Raw genomic sequence first — 26,620 nt, forward strand, 5'->3', positions numbered from 1 at the left:
CAGTACATTCATTTCAAAAGATTCACTTCATTTGCCAGTAGCTGGGACTGGGAGATGTTGCACAATTACAGCGTCATTAATATGCCGGCACACACGCTGAAAACGGTATTTGGTTAAGAGACAGTGCAGGGTTTAGGTTAGGGCTTACGGGATTGATATTGTATATTATGGCACCCCGTTAAAAGAAGCAGACCAACATTTTGGCAATAATAATAACTGTACTTCTGTATCCAAGGTACCACTGTCTGTAAAAATGGTGTGACCGGAAGCAACTTCACTTGTGGTGCGTTCCGACGCCTGCCAAGCGTGCTACGGAGCTTTCAGAACAACACGCACTGTACGAACGCTAGCCTGTCAGCTATAGCGTCGGCATGCACCGTAGCGAACACCATGAAATATCGGGAAGAACGCACGCGTGCACACACACGGAACTGTTACTAATCTCATCACAGCAGTTAAGTAGACCTCACAGCTAGGGTTGGGAAACTTTAGGATTTTAAAGATTCTGGTTCCTTAACGATTCCTATAGTGGGTTCCTTTCCAGGACTGTAGCTCTGAGAGTGTACACAAGGAACCAAATGGACCCTTACAGGACTGTAACTTTGAGAGTACACATGGAACCAAATGGACCCTTACAGGTCTGTAACTCTGAGTGAGTACACATGGAACCAAATGGACCCTTCCAGGTCTGTAACTCTGAGAGAGTACACATGGAACCAAATGGACCCTTCCAGGTCTGTAACTCTGAGTACACATGGAACCAAATGGACCCTTACAGGTCTGTAACTCTGAGAGAGTACACATGGAACCAAATGGACCCTTACAGATCTGTAACTCTGAGAGTGTAACAAATGGAGCCAAATGGATTTGATCCATTTGTACTCTCTCAGAGTGAAATTAAAACGTTTGAGAACCACTGGCATCTGTAATTACAAAGCAGAAGACATCAAGTCCACAGAATCACCTCTGACCTCTGAAAAAAAAAAAAACGGTTCCAAATACGATGGAACCGATTCCGGTTCTTCAAATCTGGGAAACCGGGGTCTGAAAAAGAACCGGTTGCAGGTCCCAACCCTACTCCTACAAAGTGGGGAGTATATTCACCATTTCCACTTTTCATTCAAGCCACCAGCATCCTCTAATGGGAGAATAGTCAACCGTAACGTACGTTCTTAAAAGAAAAGAGATGAGATGACAGACGGCATAATAATAAAACACATACCGATGTATTGGGGAAAAAATGACACGATTCAATATGCTGCATTTGAAGCAGCACTAACGCCGTCCATGTACATTTCTAAACATGACAACACATATGGTATGAGCAAAGCTTAGCAACGGCAGCACATCTCGTGTCGTTTCGACAACAGATGCGTTCATAAAAGTCTAGCGGGGAGGAAGTCATCGGCCTCTGTCCCAGATTTCCATTTCCGTACAGTGAGAGAGAGACGGGACAAAGACTAACAAACAGCTAACATGTCTTTTGGGAGGGAGGGAGGGGGGGGGGTTAAGGAACATAAGTCAACAAGTCTTTTGGGAGGGAGGGGGGGGGGTTAAGGAACATAAGTCAACAAGAGGCTTGTAGCAGTAAATATATTGTCAGCTTTTCTTTTCGGACTAGATTTGGACTTGCGTCATTTCATTTCTTTATGCTGCTGCAGCTGCGGTCGTTGTTGTTGTCGTCGTCGTCGTAGGTTGTCGTCGTTTGTTGAGTTCATTAAAAGCGAGAAGCGTGAAGGGAAGAGAGGCCATCTTGGCAGAGTAGGAGGAGGAAATACATTGTGTTACGGAGCCGAACATTCAGACAGACGACCTCTCTGGCCCTTCTCGTGGTCCTCTCTATACCTCCATGTTGTTCTCTGCATAGAGCCGGGTCCATTTCCGGGCTGGCGGGAGGAGAGGAGAAGAGAAGAGAGGGACAGAGAGACGGTGAGCGGTTTTGGGTGTTATCTCCGTATTTAATGTCCGGTCATCATCAGCATGCAATGTCAGCCATTGTTTTCCGACGTGGCGTTGGTCACGGTTGTCCCACAATTACTAATCGTAATGGCTAAACCTTACCTAACCCTAACCTCAGTCTTAACCGGCTACGAAATTCCCTTAACCTTGTATCAATCTTAACCAGCCATGTAAGTCAGTTTCACGACGTTTTCGCTTCGGCGGCAGCAGTGCTCCAGACTAACCTTTTCACAGGTAGCACTGGTGCCACCTACCTTTTCATTTGGTAGCGCCACCACAAATTAGGTAGCACCATTTTTTTCTTTGTATAGTGGTATTAATACATGATCTTATCATGCCCCCACATCGGGCGCCATTTATTTATGTAGTGGTTTCCACCATAAGGTTTGAATCATAAAACCCCCTACAACGGTCACTGTGTAAAAAACAGCAACCTACCTGGTTATACTTCAAAACACTGTAGATGGTTTCAACCCACCACAAAGTCACTCAGTCAATAAAGGTAATATTTATATTCCACACACAGAAAGTCAGTTTAAGGTTTTGTGTTGAAAATGAAATGCAGTCCAAACCTTTTGGATTAATAAAGTGACAATTTGTACAATATCTCCATTACCATTATCCAAATGAATTCCTTATTATAATATTTTTACATTTTGGAAAAAATCTTTTGCAATGTGAAATGCCACCAAATTCTTAATCCTTTTCTTTATGGGCCAACTTATGAAAGCTGCATGCTTTTATTGTGAAGGCAAAAGTTTCTGAATGCTCTCAGAGCCTGCATATCTCCGCGTGCTGAAAATAGCTGATCTACAAGCTCACAACGCGTCGCGACGCGTTGTGAGCTTGTAGATCAGCTATTTTCAGCACGGAACACGAAGAATAAATCAGGCATCAGGGAGATTAATGTATTTTGTTGGCCGATCATCATGTATGGACGTATGGTATGGACACTACCTCCTCGATGCAAACATAACAAGCTTTGGAAGCTATTTTTCGTGGCACATTTCGTGGCACATGTTTAATCAAACAACACGTTTACTAAGTTTCACTCAGTGTTTGGGTCGGGAGTCGGCTGTCTGTGTAGATCATGACTGATCATCATCATGCAGTTAGATATGCGCGCTGCGCGCTCCAGTGAAATTGTACAGCTGAGAAAGATTCGTTAATTTGTGTCGGATAAGCTGCGTTCAGACCTGAATATATATTCGCCTCGGTTCGTCCAGTTTGTACCGCGGCAGGTCGCGCCGCGCCCGTTTGCGCAATTCTCGTCTTTGAATTGACTTTGTATGTAATCGCGCCGCTCTGACCATCCAAGTCTGAAGGGCTTATTTGTGGGTTTTTGTGAATGATCGTTCTTTGAACACTGGGCGTCAGGCGAACGTCCAATGTTTTCAATCAATGGAACGGGCAAGCACTGCGGGATGTTTTTTTTCCCCTCCACTCATTCCAGCAAGTCGCACCTGTGCGACCTCATTCAATTTTAAGTATCACCCTTAATAAATTAAGTCGCATATGCGACCTAATAGGTCGCACGCTGGAGCCCTGGGCGGCAGTAATTTAACTTCTGCGTTTCCTAGTGGCCTGCTCGCTGTAGGCAGTATGTAGGAAATGTCCATACTGGCTGCATTGAATGGTCTTGATAAGAAAAGAACATACTGTGCATGTTTTAGTTACGAGGCAAACTTTGTGTGTGTGTGTGTGTGTATGTGTGTATGTGTGTGTGTGTTTGTATATTCCGATGACAAAAACACAATTAAATCGTTAATCGGCGATGTACTACTGTCTCAGGGGCAGAGTGGCCAGATAGGAACAAGGTTCAAGGTTCCCGGTTCGATCCCGGGCTCCCCCAGAGTTAGTGTCAAGTGTGTCAAGATACTGAACCCCTAATTGCTCCCGATGTGCAGGTTGGTGCCTTGCATGGTTTCCTCCGCCATCGGTGTGTGTGTGTGAATGTAATGCACAATCTATGTATAGCGCCTTGGACGAAGGCGCTATATAAATGTATCATTTAATCACAATTATCAGTGTGACAATGAATGGTCAAGTTAAACGTGTACTGGTGACAGCAGCCCTAGGGATCAGTATAATTTCCAACTGGCCAACGTAGCCAGTCAGTGGCGTGCACAGATAGACACTAGGGGGTGCTAGAGCACCACCTGCCCTTGCCCTCTGGACAGCAATGTGCCCTCCAAAATGTGCCCTTTTGGAGAAAGGGTACAGTGTGTACAGTGTGTGGACCAAGGTGACATTGATCAATCCTTGATACAAAAAAAGCTTCTAATACATTATTTATGCCCCAAAATCTATAAATCTCACACTATTAAGGCAACCGGCCGGTTCCACTCGCTGCACAAGGTGCCCTTTTTTCACGAACAAGCTGCTTCGGTGTGGGTTGTCAAAACACTTAATAAACTCATAAACCAACTCATAACCAAACATTACACAAGTTTCAGAAGCCAATTAAAGGACATTGAAGCAAACATGTTTATCTGCATTATAAATCATTTAAAGTTGCGTAACAAAAAAACAAACAAGCGGGTCGCTGTATTTTGACAGCCTCGTAGGGCGTACAGAAATACCATTCATAAACATTTTCCATTTAATTTGGAACTGAACGACATCAGATTAAATGGAGGGGGCAAGCCAAGCCATTGTTGTGACTGAATAAAACCAAGACAGCAAAAATTCACGACATACCAGGAAATATAATCTAAGAAACAATTGAATTGTGTCCCCCAGACCCCCACATGATGGGATACCAACAAAGCCAACTGTCATTGTTGTCAACTTGTCCATTCAATTTGACATAAAATGAAAAATTTGTCTTTGGCACACTGGCAGTCAGTTTACAACAATAAAAGCATTCATGCTATGGCAGCCTCTCTCTTGTCTTTCACTGATTGACTCAAAATGTCAATGATATGTTGTTCTCTGCATAGAGCCGGGTCCATTTCCGGGCTGGCGGGAGGAGAGGAGAGGAGAAGAGAAGAGAGGGACAGAGAGACGGTGAGCGGTTTTGGATGTTATCTCTGTATTTAATGTCCGCCATCATCAGCATGCAATGTCAGCCATTGTTTTCCGACGTGGAGTTGGTCGCGGTTGTCCCACAATTACTAACCGTAATGGCTAAACCTAACCCTAACCTAAGTCTTAACCGGCTACGAAATTCCCTTAACCTTGTATCAATCTTAACCAGCCATGTAAGTCAGTAAGTTCACAACGTTTTCGCTTCGGCGGCAGTAATTTCACTTCTGCGTTTCCTAGTGGCCTGCTCGCTGTAGGCAGTATGTACAGTAGGAAATGTCCATACTGGCTGCATTGAATGGTCTTGATAAGAAAAGAACATACTGTGCATGTTTTAGTTACGAGGCAAACTTTGTGTGTGTGTGTTCGTATATACCGATGACAAAAACACAATTAAATCGTTAATCGGCGGCGGCAGTCTCAGTGGTAGAGTGGCCAGATAGGAACCGCAAGGTTCCCGGTTCGATCCCGGGCTTCCCCAGAGTTAGTGTCAAGTGTGTCAAGATACTGAACCCCTAATTGCTCCCGATGTGCAGGTTGGTGCCTTGCATGGTTTCCTCCGCCATCGGTGTGTGTGTGAATGTAATGCACAATCTATGTATAGCGCCTTGGATGAAGGTGCTATACAGGTGCCCTTTTTTCACTTGAGCACCTGCCCCTCTAAATGTCTGTGCACGCCACTGCTCCGAGTTCGAGGAGGATCCCAGCGGAATATTTAGTCAACATTAGAACTGGATGATGTGGGAACGAACAAGCTGCTTCGGTGTGGGTTGTCAAAACACTTCATAAACTCATAAACCAACTCCTAACCAAACATTACACAAGTTTCAGAAGCCAATTAAAGGACGTTGAAGCAAACATGTTTATCTGCATATAAATCATTTAAAGTTGCGTAACAAAAAAACAAACAAGTTGGTCGCTGTATTTTGACAGCCTCGTAGGGCGTTTCAGAAATTCCATTCATAAACATTTTCCATTTATTTTGGAACTGAACGACATCAGATTAAATGGAGGGGGCAAGCCAAGCCATTGTTGCGACTGAATAAAACCAAGACAGCAAAAATTCACGACATATCAGGAAATATAATCTAAGAAACAATTGAATTGTGTCCCCCACATGATGGGATACCAACAAAGCCAACTGTCATTGTTGTCAACTTGTCCATTAAATTTGACATCTTGTCTTTCACTGATTGACTCAAAATGTCAAAGATACTTTTGTTATGCAGTTCAGATCAATTTCATACTATTATTATTGACGTTTCCAGTAAACTCAAAGACAGAAAGGCCCTGTAAACAACCCCACCTAGGGTGTAGGCGCTGATGACGCAGAGGACAGAACACGCCCACAGCGTCCCCCGGTGGGAATTTTATTTAGTTTTAGTCATATTTTAGTCACCTGAAATGTTTTAGTGTTGGTCAAGTTTTAGTCGAGTAAATATCATATGATTTTAGTCGACTTAATCTACAGTTGATTTTGTCGGCAAAAGCGCATTTTGTCGGGCCTTGATGGTGTTCGTACCCGTGGTTGTATGCTGAAAATAGCCGATGTACAAGCTTGTAGATCTGCTATTTTCATAGCGCAACACCTAAGCACAACCAAACGACTACTACCTCCCTAACATTTGAGTCTAGTTTTTATTGGTTTACGAAATTGTCAGTACATTAAATCTTACTTTTAGTCGTCATGGGATTTTTTTTATTTAGTTCTCATTTAGTTTTCGTCAGTGAAAACAGACATTCGGATAGTCGACGCCTCGATGGACATTTTCCGTCATAGTTTTATAGTAGACCGAAATTGCCTGCCACAAACAAAACAAAAACAACAAATGACCCCATGTGAACCCATGGTGATGACTCACCTGTCTCGATGGCTTGGGCTTCGTTCGACTTCCACTGCTCCGCCACATCGTTGGCCAGCGGGTCATCTGGGTTCGGAGCGCTTAGTAACGCCTGTATGGAGAGCAGCACTGTTCGGATCTGCAGCGCCGGAGACCACTTATCTGGAGAACGGGAGAATTATGTTAATAAGCCCTGCAGAGATTAAAATAGTGTGCATTTTGCATCCCAAAACGCAGTTTATAGTTAAGGGACGCAATACAACGACGACCTCTGCATCCACGGGATGCACTACGGTACTGTTTTTTTTTATTCTAGTTTATTTTGCTAGCTGTAGTTATAATAATAATTTCTTCTTCCGTTTTCTACATGAATATAACCAGATTATAACCATATAAAATGAAATGGTAGTTAAATGCTGCAATTTGTAAAAATGGTCTACGTTGTGGGCTTGTAGATCAGCTATTTTCAGCAAGTGAAAAAAATATTAGGACGGCATCAAGGCCCGCCAAAATACATTTTAGTCGACTAAATCAACTGTAGATTTAGTCTACAAAAATCTTATATTTAGTCGACTAAAACTAGACTAAACACTAAGACATTCCAGGTGACTAAAACTAAATGAAAACTATTCAAGAGACTATGACTAAAACTAAAATCAAAATGTGCTGCCAAAAACAACACTGGTACAGACTACCGAGGCTACGCAACACAACACAAACACATTCCTACCTTTCAAAATGTCTAAGCATATTCTCCCCAGCTTGTCGACGTTGGGGTGGTAGATTTTGGTCATGAATCGCACTTTGGGAGCGGCCATGGGGTACTCCTCGGGCAGGAACAGTTCCAGTTTGAAGGTGCCTCCCTCGAAGGGCGAGTCCTGAGGCCCGGCGATCACCACGTGGAAGTAGCGTGCGTTCCCCTCGTCCGGCTCCGCCCTGATCCCCGGCACGGGCTCCGCCATCAACCGCTGGGTCTCCTGACCAAGAGGGAGAGAGAGAATCATTTTCGTCAACTACTACTTTTTTCACAGACGAAGACTAAATATAAACTAGGCGTTTAGTCAATGTAAAGGCTCATTCATAGTCTGGATTTTCGGTGGTGGGGTGACCACCGCTCCGGTGGTGAGGTGACCACCGGAGCTGAAATAACGTTAAGCGATGGTGAGTAAAAGCAAAGAGAAGGGCTGGGGCGGGGGCGGTGGTTTGCTCTTCACCACGGCTCGTGAATCCAGACTATGAATAACGCTTAAGCAATCAATCGTTAAATTCAATAAAACATACCTGGCTGTGATGTCATATTATGAATACGAACATAATAAAAAAGTAATAATGACTAATCACAATAGAATAATGGATACGGAGAATTTCCCTTTCACCAAGTAAAGGGTGGCAAACCATACTTGGGGTGGGGGGAGTTGGAACTAGCAATTAACCCATTTTGGGCGGGAACCCCTTTTGGTGCATTATGTTATGCTTTAGCTATTGAAAAATAGCAGATCTACAAGCTCATAGCGCGCTGCTATTTTTTTTAAATCGTGAAAATGTGAGGGAGGCCCGATTCCGATTCCGGCGAGCCGTCCCGCGTCCGAAACGGTTGAGAAATGACAGAGTTACCGTGTGGGGGTCCCTCTACTGTACTGTACTGTACTATACTGGCACACCCAAAATCACCATATACAGTTAATATGTGCGTGTGTGTTTGTGTGTGTGTTAGGTTGCGCACAGGTGGTGAAAAACAACCATGCTGTTTTCGTGCTCAGACGCACCCAGCCAGCCAGTCAGCCACCCACACACACACTCACTTAAGGAAGTGGTTGCAAAATAAAGGCGAAAGCCACAAAATAATATCTTAACCAGTCAAAACAGCAGACAGAGGAATCTGAAGGGATGACAATTGTTTTTGGCAGGTGAAGTCAGTTGTAGACTATAGAAAGCCAGTCAACCGGTGGTCCGGGGACCACCAGTGGTCCTTGAGGGGGTTCCAGGTGGTCCCCCCCAGCTGAGTTGGTAACCAATTGGACCCTCATAGATCTTTAACTCTTGAGAGCGCAAAATTAAACCAAAATGGACCCTTTACGGGTCCATTTGGTTTCATTTTACACTCAAGAGTTAAATTATTGTTAAACTTCTGCATTACTTAATTTAGGAAGTCTACACTTCTACATTATCTTAATAGTGTAGACAGTAGACTAGAGTCTACACTATTAAGAGAATGTAGAAGAATTGATATTTTGATCAACCTTTGCCTGATATCTCTCCTAATGGCACCAACATCAATATTACAGCATGGAATTGTGTGTGTGTGTACAAAATCTTATCCAATAACAACAAAATAATATTCTTTAGTTTTGGGTCTGAGAGGCTAAAACCCTAACCACACCAAAGGGTCACCCTGCAACTCCTTGGGCCCAAACAGTTGCAAGGAGTTCACGCTAAAACCGTCTCGAGCCTTTGGTGTGGTTTGGGCCATTGAATTTCATGCGTTTAATCACTACTAGGGCCAACGTGGGTCAACGTGCATCAAGACATATCACACCGCAGGGACAGCAACGCTAAAACCGTCTTGACCCTTTGGTGTGGTTCAGTCAGTGGCGTTTTCAGGAATTACATTTTGGGCAGGCAAGATGTGTTAATTGTCGTCGTCCCGCGCACAATCGTAGCACTAAAGGTTTTCAAAGAGATATACCTGCCAGACGAGTAGGATACAGAGGCTGAAAGGCATGCATTTACCGCAACGGCCAATCAGCTGTCCACTAATAGTTCTCAGGTCTTGTTTTTGTAGATACATACGCCACTGGTGTGGTTAGGGCTTTAAACTCATCAAATGGTGGCGGGATCAAGCCATACACAGTGCTGCCTTGATCCCGCCTCTAGCTGCCGCTGATTGGCCAGGCCGTTTTGTGGCCGGGCATCAAATCTGCCTGAGAGTTCCCAGATGGGAGCAGGAGGGGGGAACCCAGTGTACTCTCTGCTGCCCCATCTGGCGGAGTCAGGTTAGGTCCGTGGCTCAAAATGCCCAATAAATAATGGGACTTGACATGAAGAGGGTTGAAAACCACTGCCCTTACAAGGAAAACTAACTTGTGTTTGTTATTAAAGGAGAATTCCACTCATTTTCAACATTTTACTATGTCATTAATATAGCTTAGAGCTGTGGAAATAATAAAAAAGTCCCCCCCATTCTGTTTTTCCTAGAACTGTAATTATGAAAAAAACCATTAACATGGTGAAACACATCTTGATGACATCATCAAGATGTGTTTCACCATGTTAATGTTTTTTTCCAGACCTCCAGTTCTAGGAAACACAGAATGGGGGGGACTTTTTTATTATTTCCACACAACAGCTCTAAGCTATATTAATGACATAGTAAAATGTTGAAAATGAGTGGAATGCCCCTTTAACTCCTGCTGCTTCCAATGACCAATATGTTGGTTGTAAAACAAAATACATCTTATATTGGCCTAGAGGTAAAGGAACTGATAAGATGAGTGTGCACCATTTTGGGGGGCCTGGCTCACTTCAAGTTTCCTTAGTTTAGGGACCAGTAAAAGCAGCCTTCAGTTCAGTTCAGTGATCTGATCATTACATTCAAAAATAAACTGTTAAATAACAGTTTAGTATATCTCTGTGTTCATGAGATATACATTGTGATATTGCTTATGTATTTCAGTTATGGTTGGCGAGGAGTGTGTGTGTGCACTGCAAACACAGCTAGCTAACAATCGCTATTGAGTTTTCAAGCCAATAATAGAAGTCTCCAAACCAGGCTATGCTTATTTCACCCCACACACACACACACACACACACACACACACACACACACACACACACACACACACACACACACACACACACACACACACACACACACACACACACACACACACACACACACACACACACACACACACACACACACACACACACACACACACACACACACACACACACACACACACACACACACACACACACACACACACACGTTGATTTGTACACAAATGAAGCCACGCACAGCCAGGGGAGTGAGCAGGAAGTAAAGCACTGGCAGCAGCAGTTTTGCCAGATTGTGTGAGAGAAATAAGCATCCAGGTCTATGAAAACAAGCCCAACTGGTAGGCAGGAAAATGGCAACCAGAATAACCCGTTCTGAGCGAAACTCCTCCCTACGGCTTGTAAATCTGCAATTTTCAACAAAACAAATAATGGAAAAAAGGTGACAAATGTGGAATATTTTTGAAACATTTTAACACAAAGCTGGTACTGGCACAACATATTGTTTACATGTTGTAGGGTCCTTGGACAAATACATTAATCTGGACGTCCTGGGATTGGGAATGTGTGAGAAATGAGAATAACTGGTTTAAACATTAGGAAAAAAGCCCAAATAAGCAACTACACTTTAGAATCAAGCCCAATTGCCCAAATAAGCAACTACACTTTAGAATCAAGCCCAAATAAGCAACTAGAAACAAGCCCAATTGCCCAAATAAGCAACTACACTTTAGAAACAAGCCCAAATAAGCAACTAGAAACAAGCCCAATTGCCCAAATAAGCAACTACACTTTAGAAACAAACCCAAATAAACAACTACGCTTTAGAAACAAGCCCAAATAAACAACTACACTTTAGAAACAAGGCCAAACTACAAAATATTTACAAGCAACTTTACAGATAAAACAAGCCCAAAGACGCTTATAACAAGCGGACATGGCAACACTGGTAGCTAACAGCTAGCCTGATGATAACAAGCATCACGCTACTAGCTGTCTGCCTGTCTGGGGCGCCAACGTTACGCGGGGAAACACCACAAACAGTCCCGCCAAAAGGGCTTCGCGTGTTGTCAAAACGTTAAAGTTTACCTTTATAATCCTTCGGGGCAAGCCGGCCATGTTGTATAATGAAGCTTTATTATTTTTGATCCTCTTGTTGGAGAATCTTCTTCTTCAGGTTGGAGTGACTGAACTGAACTGAAGTGACGGTCGGGGGGCGGGGGCAGACCTAGCACACTTCCGGTGGGTTCTGATGACGTAAGCAAATGAATGCTGGGAAGTGTAGTGGTTTCATGCTGTGTAGTCAGTGTAATGTAATGATTACAGCAGTGGTTCCCAAACTTTTTCATGTCAAGGACCCCCACATTGACACTAATTAGCCCGCGGACCCCCATTTGAAAAGATATTCCAGGGACCCCCATAAGAGAAGATTTTTACATCTCTAGCATTGATTCTCAACCCGTTTAATTTCAAGGACCCCCAGGTTTGACGGATTAGTCTACAGACACCCATTTAATGACATTTCTATCTCTAGGACCCCCAATTTATATTGTAAAATCATACATTGATTGATTGATTTAACTCTGAGAGTGTATAAATGGAACCAAATGGACCCATTAGGGTTCATTTGGTTCCAAACTATCATTTTGGAACCCCTGGGGGTCCCCCGACCCCACTTTGGGAACCACTGGATTACAGTGTAGTGTAGTGGTTTTCATATCAATGGTCCATTATTTATTCAGCATTTGAGCCAGGGACCACCATCCATTTGATGACATTTAGCCTCTCAGACCCAAAACTAAAGAATATTTTGCTATAGTTCGATACGATTTTGTCCACAATTCCATGCTGTTTGTCGGTACCATTATAGGCAATCATTGATCAAAATAACAATTATTTCAGTCTCTAATTGTGTATTTTAACAAAAATGAAACTAAATGGACCTGTATAAACAAAATGTTACACTCTTAAAGATCTATAGGGGATTAAGGGTCCATTTGGTTACCGACGCTCTGTCATTTAGCTGGGGACCACCATGTCTGGAACTGGAACCCCCTCAAGGACCGCTGGTAGTGGTCCCCGGAACACTGTTTGAGAACCACTGGTGTATGTAATACCATACAAAAACGTATGTTTAATGTACTGGTTGTGGTGGACGTACGACATTTTACAATGCTAAGGCCCTGTTATAGCAGGACTGTCACAATTATTGTCATTACATAATACTCTAATCGCAATTATTTGAGGTAACCAGTGTTGTTGGGCGGCTGTGGCTCAGGAGGTAGAGCAGGTCGTCCAATGATCCCTGGGTCGGCGGTTCGAATCCCGGCTCCTCCTGTCTACATGTCGAAGTGTCCTTGGGCAAGACACTGAACCCCAAATTGCTCCCGATGTGCTGGTTGGTACCTTGCATGGCTTCCGCCGCGATCTGTGTATGAATGTGTGTGTGAATGGGTGAATGTAATGAACAATCTATGTAAAGCGCCTTGGATAAAGGCGCTATATAAATGCACCATTTACCATTTTGTTTTCGTCAACTAAAACTATGACGAAAAATGTTCATCGACTACCTTTTTCCACTGACAAAGAGTCTTTTTTTATTAGTCTGGTTCCCCCACTTTCTTTCTTATTCTTCTTCTAAAGTAACCTTTTTTTATTCGCTAATCCTCCCTCCGAATTACTTCCATTTAATCACAGGGGTGACTTGACATTCTAATTGGCTAGCAAAAATAGTGGGAGGGGCCTGTGTAAGCAATTGCGGCAACCACACTTTGCAATTTTTCAAAATTGCGACTTTTCTAGTTTTTATTCATTCATCATACTTTTATCATATCTTGGACCTATATATATACACACAGGACCTACACATCAAGTAAAGCAATTTGAATCGACCAAATTGGAACAGTTCTCTTTAATTAGTCTGCATAACAGAAAGAGGATCAAAAGCAAACCACCCCCCCCCCCCCCCCCCAACAAGCAGCAAACCATCCCCCCACCACCCACCAAGCAGCACCCCCCCCCCCCCCAACTGTTTCACAAATAATTCTACTTTCTTTCCAGCCTTGAACAGAAACTGACCTGGAAAACGAAAGAAAAAAACAAAAACACCATGGCAAATTATTATAGTATTAATATACCATAACATATGACCATTTCTACAAAAAAAAGAATCCAGGAAAATTAAACATGCCTGCATATCAGCTTGTTCCCAAGATAAGTACAATAATATTGTACAGGCCTCAATCATCATACAGTAATTTGTGCAGTAACACAAAAATCACATCATTTTAGGAAAAAATGTCCACACATTTTCAATTTTTTTTCAAAAATAGCACACAGCCCATAGCAGATCTACAAGCTTACAACAACACAGTAAGCTAGATCAACTATTTCCGCTATTTTGTACATTTTAATTCCTTTGTATATTTAAGTTTTTCGTCCTGTGCCGTTTGTGATCACGAAGACTAAAAGGCAAAGAGAAATACAAATTGTAACGTGGCAATGTTACAATGTGTGGCAGTGACGCAAAAGAACACAATCAAATCGTTAGGTGCAATTATTTGTGACAACAATCAAATCAAATTAGGTCAACCTAAACGCGTGCACGATGGCCCCAGGTGACAGGATAACGAGAGGAGCGTTGTCACAGTTGCACCACAGCATGGGGTAGATCGGCTCCACAAATTCGCACTGCGTGAAACATTGCAGCAGAGCCTTGGCGTCGACGTCGTAAAAACACACCTCGCGTCCCGTGTAGTCCACCAACATCCCGATCCTCTCGGGCCTCGTGCTCGGGAAGAGACGGGTCGTGTTGGCCGCCGCCGCCGCCGGTGGCCTTTTGGTTCTGCCGGACAAATAGTTTCCGTCCTTATCCAGTCGCAGCGACCAGCTCGCCACCTGCTGCTTCCTGTTGTGTTTGAAGGACTGGTCGACGGCTCCCAGCATCCAGTCCGTGTTTCCTCTGACCTGTGTTGTTTTTGGCAGCAACATTCTATTTTAGTTTTAGTCATAGCCCTCTTGAATAGTTTTCACTAAGTTTTAGTCACCGGGAATGTGTTAGTGTTGGTTTAGTTTTTAGTCGAATAAATCTACAGGTGATTTAGTAGACTAAAATGTATTTTGGCGGGCCTTGATGCCGTCGTAATGACTATTTTTAGACTTGCTGAAAATAGCTGTTCTACAAGCTCACAACGCGTCGCAGCGCGACACGTTGTGAGCTTGCAGATCAGCTATTTTCATAGCTGATTTTCAGCATGCAACCAAGTGTAAAATGACTTATACTGGATCTCTTGTCCACTAGTCCCTTCCTAACATTTTTGTCTAGTTTTTATTTGTTGACGAAATTGTCATTTAGTCTTAGTTTTAGTCATCGTAGCTTAGTTTTCATTTAGTTCCCATTATACAGTAGTTTGTCAGTGAAAACAGGTAGTTGGTTTTAGTGGACGAAAACAACACTGACCTGAACCTCATAGTAGAGCTTAGACGAGCAGATGTAATCTCTGGCCAGGACGAACAGGTCGTTGGTGTGTCGGGACGACATCGTCGGCCTCCTGGCCCGCACCTGTTTCCCGCCTTCGGAGAGCACGAGGGCAGCAGTGGCTGTGTCGGGGTCAAGGGTCACGTGGCGTGCGTAGCGCCGTCGCGCCCACGCCAGCTTGGCTCTGGGAACCGCCTCCATCTTGTAATGCAGCGTCTCCTCCAGCCCGGCGATGTCCGTCAGAACGGCCATCAGGCGCTGAGGAGCCGGGGTCTTCTGCACCTCGCTCAAAGCGAGGACTTCCGGAACGCCGCACAGCGAATGGAACGTCTGGAGGAGACGGTGGTGCTCCTTGGCGTTCAACGACCGCTCCATCTCGGCGATTCTCCCCTGGAGTGCGGCGATGTCGGCCTCCAGCCAGTCCGCGGAGTGCTGGGCTCGCTCCTGGGCCGCTTGCCGCCTCTCCTCAATCTCCTCGACGAGCGCGTTGCAGTGGCTCTGGATGGCCGACGCCAGAGCTTCGAACACTTTGACGGCGCTCGCCTTGTCCTTCGCCGCGTAGCCGTTGGTCCTGTGCAGGTCCTGTCGGAGCTGATGGACTCTTTTCCGACGCTCCGCGATCATGACCACGACGCCGCTCCTGATTTGGCGGAGCTCGGCGTGCACCCTCTGGTACTCTTCCTCCAGAAGCACGGCTGAGTGGGCCTGCCGCCAGGATTTGGGGAGAAAGGGAGACGAGGAAGAATTGTTGTTGTTCATGTTTAGTTTGGTATCAAAGCGTCTGATTGATTGACCAGACACATCACAGTGTCTGGTCTACAGTAGCCAATAACATCACAGGAAAAAGAAAGGTATTTTTTAGCTAAATTCAGCTTGTGTAGTGGGTGGCCTTACTTCAGTCATGCGAGTGTTAAAGGACAACTTTAGTTTTTTTCAACCAAAGTTTATGTTTTAGGTTGTTATTAGAGAAAGTAAAAGGTGAGTGTTCATTTTTTTTCATTTGCTGCTTTCTTTCGTTTTAGCGATTTTAGCTATTTTTGACAGACAGGATCTACTGAATGTGAGGGTAGAGGTACTAGGGGGATGCCATACTGTGTCCTAGGCTCAATATGTCAGTTTGTCACATTCAATAGATCCTGTGATCTTTTGTGGCCAGATATAATTTCTTGGGGTCTAGTAGGACTATAGTAAATAATACAAAAATAAATCACCATATTTAGGATCATGTTCGAACGCCCCCCTGTCAAAAATAGCTAAAATCGCTAAAACTAAAGAAAGCAGCAAATGAAAAAAAAATTAACACTCATCTTTTACTTTCTCTAATAACAACCTAAAACATGAACCTTGGTTGAAAAAAACTAAAGTTGTCCTTTAAGCTGATTGGTTAAATACAAATTACCTTGTGATCAGTCTTCAGACACTCCAGACAGATGATCTCCAGGTCGCTTCGGCAGAAGATGTTCAGAGGCTCGCCGTGGCTCAGACACGTCCTGCTCTCCGGGGCCACGTGCTTCTGGGCCTTGCGCTAGAGTTGGACGATATGGAACGACACAATATTTTGTCCAGCTGTATCACGATGCATGACATTATCACAATATGTTTTCATGCGTTTTTTATTGTTAATTTTGAAGTTACTTGACAGTACAGCCACCTGCAATGTAACATGTAACATGATGGACCACAGCTCTGGGCAGGAGAGCAGAGGGCCACAGGTCTGGGAAGGAGAGCAGAGGGCCACAGGTCTGGACAGGAGAGCAGAGGGCCACAGGTCTGGGCAGGAGAGCAGAGGGCCACAGGTCTGGGCAGGAGAGCAGAGGGCCACAGGTCTGGGGAGGAGAGCAGAGGGCCACAGGTCTGGGGAGGAGAGCAGAGGGCCACAGGTCTGGACAGGAGAGCAGAGGGCCACAGGTCTGGACAGGAGAGCAGAGGGCCACAAGTCTGGGGAGTTCTGAGTAGACCTGAAAGGAGACGGACACGTACTTTATATTTAATTATGCAATATCTGACTGTGACAAACACAAGAACATTTTACTATGTAGCCATGGGCAACTGAATGGTGGCCCTGGGGCCCCATGCAGCCGCGTGATTTCTTTCTACGTCCGATTTTAGACAGAGACCCGCCCTTGGTGATGCCCCGCGCGTCTGATTGGCCAGAGCTCGTTGTTGTCAATGTCAGAAACAGTCAGAGAATTGTGATTCGATCTGGGTGTTCTAATAAATAAAGTGTTTGTGGTGATTAGCGTGTGTCCGTATTTACTAATATTGTTTACGCGGTTTGCTTGATTGAATTGTGATTTGATCACAATGTTGGGTGTTCTAATAAATACAGTGTTTGTGTTGATTAGCGTGTGTCCGTATTCGGTCTAATACTACAAAGGATAAAGCTGAAGGGAATAGTATAAAAAAGTCCCTTTTTACAGTACAAAAATGTTTCATGTCTAAAATCGGAAATCACGCCATGCAGCCCCTACCATCACTTAATGCGGCCCTGGGGCCCCATGCAGCCCCCACCATCACTTAATGCGGCCCTGGGGCCCCATGCAGCCCCCACCATCACTTAATGCGGCCATGGGGCCCTATGCGGCCCCCACCATCACTTAATGCGGCCCTGGGGCCCCATGCAGCCCCCACCATCACTTAATGCGGCCATGGGGCCCTATGCGGCCCCCACCATCACTTAATGCGGCCCTGGGGCCCCATGCAGCCCCCATCATCACTTAATGCGGCCCTGGGGCCCCATGCAGCCCCCACCATCACTTAATGCGGCCCTGGGGCCCCATGCAGCCCCCACCATCACTTAATTATTATTATTAATAATATGGACTCAGGGGGGAAAAAACGTGTGTACAATGAGGAATAACATTAGCCTCGGAGACCACATGTATGCTTTTGTTTCAAATGAGAACAATAAACATTGAACTCACCTATGGTAGTGGATGATGGTACAGTAGGTCTTATTATTTCTGTATGCCGTTATAGTTACAATTCCTACTTATGACAACTTTCAACAGTACTACTACTGTTTTGTTTTCACTCACCCTTTCACTGGGAAAAGAGTCCAGACCGCACTGGGCGTCTCTTCCTTCCAACACACAGGTGTCGCCAATCATACTCTAAATGACTTGCGTCATATGAGCTATGGGTTACTTGCATAGTTGTCAAGGCAACGAGCTCTTATCCAATCAGAGGCAAGGCGGACAACCCAACTTAGCCAACCACGGCGCGACTTTCGACTGGAGCTATGGGATCTTATGTTGTGTGGTGGAAAGCCTGGTGATGCGAGGTTAAATGTTGTGGGGGGACCTATTTGATCACTAAAAGTAAGACTAAATATACCGAGAATTTCGTCGACAAATAAAAACTAGACTAACGTGTCAGGAAGGGACTAGTGGACAAGAGATCCAGTATAAGCTATTTTACACTCGGTTGCATGCTGAAAATAGCAGATCTACAAGCTCACAACACTTTGTCACACAGACGCACAAAATGAGTGGACATGCAGATATCCCTGAATAACAGGTCTGTGTAACTATGAGTGTTCAAATGGAACCAAATGGAGTGGACCCTTAAGGGGGTCCTTGCAAATAAAACATTTAAGAGCCACTAGTACTAGTTGGACTCCTAATATGCCATTGTCATAATAAATAATTGCCATACATATTCTGAAGAAAACCTACCTGGAGATTGACATTCAGTAAGTGGGTTTTATGATCAATACAAATAAGAACATTATAATGGTGTGTAAAAAAGAAAATCTATAATTTGCCAGTTGCCACAGACTGATTTCAATGTGAAGTTCAACCAAAGTAGTTTCCTATGCTTTCCACTATGTACACCCAAAATAGTAAATAGTGACACCGTGTGGTCAGGGGAGGTCTATACATGCAAATCTGTGGGCCTGTATTTCCTTTATTGTTTGCTGGGCTTTGAAGAGACGGGTATGTTTTGAGTCTCCACTCCTAGTTAACAAACTCCTGTGATAGTAATAGGCCTTTTTAACATCCATCCATCCGTCTATCTTCAACCGATTATCCGTAGTCGGGTCGCAGGGGCAACAGCTCCACCAGAGAGCTCCAGACATTCCTCTCCATAGCAACATCAGTGACTTCTGGGGACTACCTGGGGGATTCCGAGGCGTTCCAAGGCCAGTGAGTCGATGTAATCCCTCCATCTGCGCCTTGGTCTGCCCCGGGGGTCTCCTCCCAGTGGGACGTGCATCGAGGACCTCCCTAGGGAGACATTCAAGAGGCATCCTAACCAGATGCCTGCACTGAACCACCTAAGCTGGCTCCTTTCCAGGCGAAGGAGCAGCGGCTCTACTCAAAGTCTCTCTCGCGTGACTGAAATTCTCACCCTATCTCTAAGGGAGATGCCAGCCACCCGTCGGAAGAAAACTCATTTCAGCCGCTTGTATTCGCAACCTTATTCTTTACCAACAGCCGTGTTGACATAATTGTTGTGCAACTGTAACCCCTATCTTCTTTCATGGCTAAGTAATGCTTCTCTTTGTTTTGAACATGTTAGACAGAAATACAACATTATACTGTTAACCCAATTAGACCCGAGTACGCATCAGTGTCGTATTAGCTTTAAACCCGTTTAACCATTATTTGTACATGTTGAAAAATAGGAGATCTACAAGCTCGTAGCACGGCACTCAGAGCTTGTATTTTTGAAAAATCAGGAAATCTTATGTTCTTGTGTTATTTCACAGCGAACATTTTTAACTCATCTTTGCTTCGTGGAGGTCCACGGACAAGCATATTTTCCGATGCTCAATAGTTTGAGCACCACTGACATAGGAAACATAGGATATTCAGAAAACTGTCATGATTTAGAAGACATTTGTAGAATCTGGTCTCAGATCTTAAAGGCTTAATAAACAATTGTTGCTCCACCAACAGTATGTCTGTGATCAACTTAGTTGATACCTTATAATATTCAGGTGTTGGGTAGCGGAATATTTAGCTCTTATAATTTTTGTATTTTATCACAAAACGTATATCCTACTGGCCTTAGACTACATACTGTACATTACATACATAAAATGTAGCTTCAACTACACATAATTACAAAAGTATTAAACTCATAACAGACTTCATATATATAATTTTATTAAACACAAAATTACACTCAAACAACTATTCATCTGTCCTTCGGTGGGTCCTTCTTTATCCGTCTCATGTGGTACCTGTGAACAGAAAAACAAACAAAAGACAACTTATGTTTTATCTACGCAGACCGAGGTCAGAGAGTAGCGTTTTAATTTCACCCATCTGTGTGTGTGTGTGTGTGTGTGTGTGCGTGTGTGTTTGTGTGCGTGAGCGTGTGTGAGAGCCGCATGTGCAAACTGCACACACACAGAGACTATACAAATACTATACAAGATACCCCGGGGGTGGGTAGTAGTAACACTAGTAACATCGAAAAAAAACTGTACATATTTTTGGGCCGGTAATGTAAATGTAATTTTGTGTGGACTCGTGGAGCGCTGTCCCTGCGCCCCAACCATGTACTTACTGTCCTCTGGGGAACCAGCGGTGTTTCGTGGTGAAGAACATGTTGCCGAGCTCCTCCACGGTCGGTCCAGAATTCATCTTCAGAACCTCTTTACTGAGCTGAGCTTTCAACACCTGGTCATGCGTCTCCGCCGCGTTAGTCAGCGGGTCTGGGCGCTCGATGGGCTGTGTGGGTTTGATTGGGATTATTAGTCTGTTTCAATTTAGGGCAGGCATTTAGCAGACGTTCTTAATCCAGAGCGATTCATCATAGAACTTTTAACATATTAAAATAATTCCTTATTTTAATTATTGGCAAATAATTAATCATCAGTCTCAAATATTAGTTGTTTATACTTCTGGTTACAGGATCATGGTCCCGACTACTTCAATGGAAAACATTTGCCAACTATACGATCTAGATTCTAGCCCCAAGGACTTGAGCGATGCTATGATTGAGATTCTCTCAAAAACTGTCTATTATAGCATGTCTGAGTTGGTCTTCTCCAACGTGTAGTGTGTTAGCGAGTATCATTTAAACAGAACAGTTAAGTGTCTAACCTGTGTAAGCTCGTAAGGGACATCAACTGAGGGATGATAGCAGACGATGGTTTTCCCATCAGATGTCACACCTAGTTCCACTTTGCTGAAGTCAGAGAGAAATAAATAAACATTTAAAAAGGTAAACATTCAATGTGAACAACATAAAATAAACCACATTTAACAACAAATAAAAGTGAGGCTGGGAAGAAAAATCATGTTCAAACTAAGTAATCAAGACATGGTTAACATGCTTTGACCGTGAAACATCTCGACACTGGTGAGCAACTTTGTTGTCCATCACGAGATCAATCAAATGATAACAATTAAAGGCTAGTGTTACTGTTAAATCAGTGATAATTCCTTAGGTTAAAAGGGAGCATGTATTTCTTATTAACAAACAACAAACTTTCATAAATGCATTTTTACACATTATGGTGGTAGAAAGGATTAGTATCACATTCGTGTCTGTACACATTCGTGTAGCATAAAATACACTAAAGGGACATTCTGCAAAAGTGGAATTGATCAAAAATACTCAAAGAAAAGCTATGTCCATCAGCCCCTTAAACTGCAATGCTGCGTTCACACAGGCAGATGCAAAAGATACAAATCTTTGTATCTGAAGTTGAAACCGGCTCATCTGTTCTGTAGCTTTGTATCTTTTGCAGCAGCTGCAATCATCAGATGCATCTTCATGTCGCTGTGCTTACATCGACAATGACTGTAGCTTTGCATCTGCCCGTGTGAACGCAGCATAACACAGAATAACTCTCAGATCAGGGGTGGGCAGCTCAAAACGCGTCGCAGTGCGATGCGTTTTGAGCTTGAGCAATTTTTTAGATCTGCTATTTTTGCTATATTTGAATTGAAATCCTGAATTATTTTTTGCTATAAATTAATTGGAATCCTGAAAATTAACATTTTTATTTAATTTCAAATGCATTTCAAATGCCCTTAATTATAGTTATGTTAACTTTATGAACCTTGGAATTGTAACAGCTGAAATAAATATATCAATATTCTATTTAACTATATTAAGCTGTGGGCCGCATTAAGTGAAGGTGAGGGCCGCATGTGGCCCCCGGGGCACCAGTTGCCCATGTACGAGCTAAACTGATTGATCAGCTCTGAAAATAGTCCAGTAAATAAAGTTAAAAATAATCCTCTCAGTTTGGACAAAATTGGATTATTTTGTTTCTCAACTGATTCTGACAGGACATTAGGTCTACTAGCCAGGATAAAAAAATCTACCCATATTTGCTCACTGCTAATACCCTAAATTTGCCTTAATCCAAGATGCCACCATTGACACCCTATTATAAAGGCAATATTTTCTAAATTGCATTATGCTTTAAGTAGCATGTGACATGTCAAACTAGGGGGTTTTCATGATTCTGAATCCATTCCAAGCTGTTAGTTTTGCATGAAAAACACTCCTTGGACTAAATTTGGCCATAGCCACTTACCCAAATGTCCCCAAAATGTGCTGACCTCATCACATTTGTGATGACTATGGCTGTATTTAGCCCAAGGAGTGTTTTTTGTGCAAAACTAATGCTTGGAATGGAAGGAAATTTATAAAATATTGCCTTATAATAGGGTGTCAATGGTGGCATCTTGGATTAAGGCAAATCTAGGGTATTAGCAGTGAGCAGATTAGGGTAGATTTTTTATCCTGGCTAGTAGACCTAATGTCCTGTCAGAATCAGGTGAGAAACAAAATAATCCAATTTTGTCCAACCTCTGCCATTTAATTATTGGACTAAAATATTCTTTAGAAACATTACAAGCATTATGTAGGCTGGCTAACTAACATAAACCAGTTCATATTACCAGCATTATGCAGGCTAACTAACGGACATACCAGTTCACGTCTTCCAAAGACGGCCCACTGAGTGTTGACTTTTGAAACGTCGGCACGAAACACGCTGCGAAGACATGAGTGACATTCTGTCAGAAACATTTTACAACTAATTTAACAAGGACATCACATATGCAGGGATAGCTTATTAGTTAACACACAGTAAACAAAATATTGATTGTACTGCATTAATAATACAGACAGAGGTACGATTGTACAATGATGCTAAAAACAAAGGATAGTCAAAAAGCCCAGAGGGCTTGTTGTTTCCATTGCGGTCCTATCATCATACAATAAGTCATCAACACTGGGAGCAATAATACACAAAACGATGGGAGACTTGACTTAGGACCAGTTGCAACAGTCATTGTCACAAAAAGCAAACGCTCCCATAGTTTCACTTCCGCGTTTCCCAGTATGTGTGATTATCACATTCTGGCTGTATTCTAAGCTTCTCTTGATTAATGACTTTGGGGTGCTAGAGTTAGTGGTTCCCAAACTTTTTAGCCCATGACCCAAAACAGAAATTAGACACATTCTCCCAGGACCCAAACTAGTCTTGAAATAATTAATAAAAAACAAATGTAGGAAACAAAAAATAAAGGGAGTGGACCCATAACTATGTGTTCGGGACAGATTTGTTTGTGAACCACTGCGATGTGGAACGCCCTACCAACTGTTACAAATCCCTTGACTCCTTCAAAACCGCTCTCAAAGGGCACCTACGGACGGCTGCAATTCGAAACTGGCCCCAGTAAAATCTGGATCACTCCTCCCCCCTTTTTCCCCTCACTGTATATGTTTCTTTTCCCTTTTTACCTACTCTATGATGAATTCCTGTTCCTGTTCTGTTTTTTGGCGAAATAGAAGTGTCTATTCGTACGTCTCTAATGTTTCGATGAATTGAACAAGGTGGACCCTCTTGTAAACAAGTGTAATGCTTTATTGGGTCGTCCACTCACAGTTAACAGTCTTTGTATTGAGTTGTGCTTGAAATGTACTGTAATTCTGCAAACTGTTAATACATATTTCAATCAATCAATGCACTGTGCTGTGCTAGAGTACCATTAGACAAAATGTCATGTCATGAGTGCTCAGTCCAGTGTCCTCACTCACTCGGGACACATTCTTTAGGCATTTCTGTGTTATTGACACAGGGAAGTGAAGATGCATGTCTGTCCTGCATTTGTATAGTTACATGATGACCATACAAACAGAAGGCGGTTGTTAGGGTCCATTTATAGCATAAGATTTAGTATTTTATTTGACCTTTAGGCTAATGTATGTATATGGAATATGGTCCATACAAATCACACATCTCTTCCACTGACATCAAACTGCAACTACTGAACTGAATTGAAAATGGAGGACCCTGATGTAAAGTCTTTAGTGCTTTCCATGGTTTCATCCTCGTGATGAAGCAGTTTTTGTATTGACTTGTGCTTTCGTTTGAAATGTACTCATTAAGTCATTCTACAATGTGTTAATAAAAATGTCAATCAAATTCTAATCAACTACTAAACATTGATCTTATTTCTCCGAATGCATGCTTTGACACGTCGACAGTTTAATACCCATACTGATACATAACCGTACAGACTAGGTGGTAATAATAATAAATGATTAGATTATTATCAGATTATTTACATCATGTCGGAGATGATCAAGGTACATATACCTTCTAAGGTACATACTTCTTGGCTAACGTTAGCTTGCTTCTCTAGTCCACCAGCTCTGGTGGACTAGACGAGAAGCAAGCTAACGTTATCTGACATTTTGATTATACTCATTTAAATAAACATGAACTTTCTACACGGGACAACTTACTTCGCCCATGCCGTAGCTTTGTGGTTATATTAGACAATCTTGTAAAAGCATTTAACCTCCTGCACAACAAATGACCCGACGCCATGATGGTTGGAAAATGGTACGTCTCATAAACAGTCCCGTGGTGAACAATAATAAAGCGGAGATTTGTTCCGAGGTGCGTTTGGTCTGTCGACTGTCATTGTCTGGCGTCATAGGGTGCGTTCGGAAATGCGCACCGGGAGCGTGCAACGCAGTGCGAAGTATCCGAACGCACCTGTTATTTAAATAGCTATACTCCAAAATGCAACCTTTTTTAAGCACAATTACATTGGTGGCTTTAAATAAATTTGGATCTACCCTGCCATCACTGTACCACTTATTATTATTATTATTATTATTATTATTATCATTATTATTTTTACTTTAAGTTACAGTATCAATAGGTATAAGTAAAAGTCAGAATTAAAAAAATATATACAAGAGTAAAAGTATTGGCATCAAAATGTACTTAAAGCAACACAAATTAAAAGTACTCATTATATAGAATGTCATATTTAAAAAGACAAACAAACAAACAACAAATTATAATCATTTGAATATATTTATTATTAAACATGTATTCCTGAGTAATTGCAAGCTCGTCCGGCCCCTGTACCTCATGAAGGGGACTCAAACACGCGACACGCTGTCAGGCCAGAATCTATATGTGGCATGCGCCTGGACCACGAGGCCAGCGGGCACCCCAAGTCTATGACTGGACATTAATGTTTATTTAGGTAAATTATGATGCAACTCGTCCCAGCCAAGTCTATGGATTTTAACGTTTATTTAGGGTAGCTTATGATTATACAGGTCCTGGACCCGGTGAGACGTAAGAGGGGCCCGGGCAGGAGTCAACCCACAGAGCCTAGTCCTTCCATGCACCAGAAACCCTGATGACCTTGGGATACATCACTGAGGATACGTCCCAGGTGCATCCATGCGATGTTATGTTATGTTATTATGATGTAATTTGTGCCAGCCAAGTCTACGGACTTTCATGTTTGTTTAGGGTAAATTAACGTAAGATAGAAGTCATCTCGCTGATCTTGAAATACTTATTTATAATATTATTTTATTTATCACGGACATGAGAGAACATCAACATGCACCCCAAAAATCAAAAAACCCTTATAGATCTTTTAATTTTACACTCACAAGAGTTCCAATTATTGTGGACAAAATCTTATTCAACGACAACCAAAATATTCTTTAGTTTTGGGTCTGAGAGGCTAAATGTCATCAAATGGTGGTTTGTGTGGCTCAAACACAGAATAAAAAAATGGGCCTTGAGGGTGCCTACTGGCCTAGTGGTCCAGGCACATGCCACATATAGGCTCTGGCCTGACAGCGCGTTGTGTGTCCGAGTCGTGTTCATGACGACCTTTGCTGCATGTCTCTCTTTCCTGTCAATCTTCACTTTAAACTATCAATAAAGGCAGAAAAGCCAAAAAAACAAATATTAAAAAAGAAAAGAAAATGGGCCTTGATATGAAACGGGTAGAAAACCTTCAAATCTTCAAATCTATAGTTGAAGTACAGAAATGGAACCAAAGTGTGTGGTGTGTTGAAGTAAATGGTAAATGGTGCATTTATATAGCGCCTTTATCCAAGGCGCTTTACATAGATTGTGCGTTACATTCACCCATTCACACACAGATTCATACACCGATGGTGGCGGAAACCATGCAAGGCACCAATCAGCACATCGGGAGCAATTAGGGGTTCAGTGTCTTGCTCAAGGACACTTCGACACTAACTCTGGGGGAGGCCGGGTTTGAACTGGCAA

The 26,620-nt window shown here is 43.0% G+C and overlaps 3 protein-coding genes across 4 annotated transcripts; all 3 read right to left on the reverse strand.

Moving 5' to 3' along the window:
• Positions 1-1,204: 1,204 nt before the first annotated feature.
• LOC306918220 (ubiquitin-conjugating enzyme E2 N-like) lies at positions 1,205-11,832 on the reverse strand. Of its 2 annotated transcripts, none has more exons than XM_079531094.1 (4): positions 11,694-11,832; positions 7,558-7,804; positions 6,849-6,989; positions 1,205-1,886 (listed from the first exon to the last, which is right to left on the reverse strand). In XM_079531094.1, the coding sequence occupies exons 1-4, from the start codon at positions 11,721-11,723 to the stop codon at positions 1,840-1,842; spliced, it is 465 nt and encodes a 154-aa protein (XP_079387220.1). In that variant the 5' UTR covers positions 11,724-11,832; the 3' UTR covers positions 1,205-1,839. The 2 variants fall into 2 exon arrangements, with proteins under 2 accessions (XP_079387220.1, XP_079387219.1); XM_079531093.1 differs by lacking the exon at positions 1,205-1,886 and adding an exon at positions 4,433-4,920.
• A 2,354-nt stretch (positions 11,833-14,186) lies between these two features.
• On the reverse strand, positions 14,187-18,191 carry LOC306918219 (tripartite motif-containing protein 5-like; the record flags this gene model as incomplete). Its single annotated transcript, XM_079531092.1, has 5 exons — positions 14,187-14,570; positions 15,064-15,786; positions 16,481-16,606; positions 16,761-17,039; positions 18,120-18,191. 5 exons carry the CDS (start codon positions 18,189-18,191, stop codon positions 14,187-14,189), a joined length of 1,584 nt encoding a protein of 527 aa, XP_079387218.1.
• A 1,987-nt stretch (positions 18,192-20,178) lies between these two features.
• LOC306918217 (large ribosomal subunit protein mL42-like) lies at positions 20,179-24,949 on the reverse strand. The gene is made up of 5 exons (XM_079531090.1): positions 24,811-24,949; positions 22,987-23,050; positions 21,141-21,225; positions 20,602-20,765; positions 20,179-20,272 (listed from the first exon to the last, which is right to left on the reverse strand). The coding sequence occupies exons 1-5, from the start codon at positions 24,893-24,895 to the stop codon at positions 20,227-20,229; spliced, it is 444 nt and encodes a 147-aa protein (XP_079387216.1). The 5' UTR covers positions 24,896-24,949; the 3' UTR covers positions 20,179-20,226.
• Between the last annotated feature and the right edge of the window lie 1,671 nt (positions 24,950-26,620).

The sequence above is a fragment of the Electrona antarctica genome, assembly GCF_951216825.1.
Source record: "Electrona antarctica genome assembly, contig: scaffold_218, whole genome shotgun sequence".
Lineage (NCBI taxonomy): Eukaryota > Metazoa > Chordata > Actinopteri > Myctophiformes > Myctophidae > Electrona > Electrona antarctica.

Coding starts and splice junctions, on each gene's coding strand:
- LOC306918217 (XM_079531090.1), bottom strand. CDS start 24,895: ATGGCGTCGGGTCATTTGTTGTGCAGGAGGTTAAATGCTTTTACAAGA. Junction 20,766..21,140: donor TCCCTTACGAGCTTACACAG/GTTAGACACTTA, acceptor AAACCCACACAG/CCCATCGAGCGCCCAGACCC. Junction 20,273..20,601: donor CGCTGGTTCCCCAGAGGACA/GTAAGTACATGG, acceptor TTCTGTTCACAG/GTACCACATGAGACGGATAA.
- LOC306918220 (XM_079531093.1), bottom strand. CDS start 11,723: ATGGCCGGCTTGCCCCGAAGGATTATAAAG. Junction 6,990..7,557: donor ATGCTTAGACATTTTGAAAG/GTAGGAATGTGT, acceptor CCCGTTCTCCAG/ATAAGTGGTCTCCGGCGCTG. Junction 4,921..6,848: donor AGCCCAAGCCATCGAGACAG/GTGAGTCATCAC, acceptor TCCTCCCGCCAG/CCCGGAAATGGACCCGGCTC.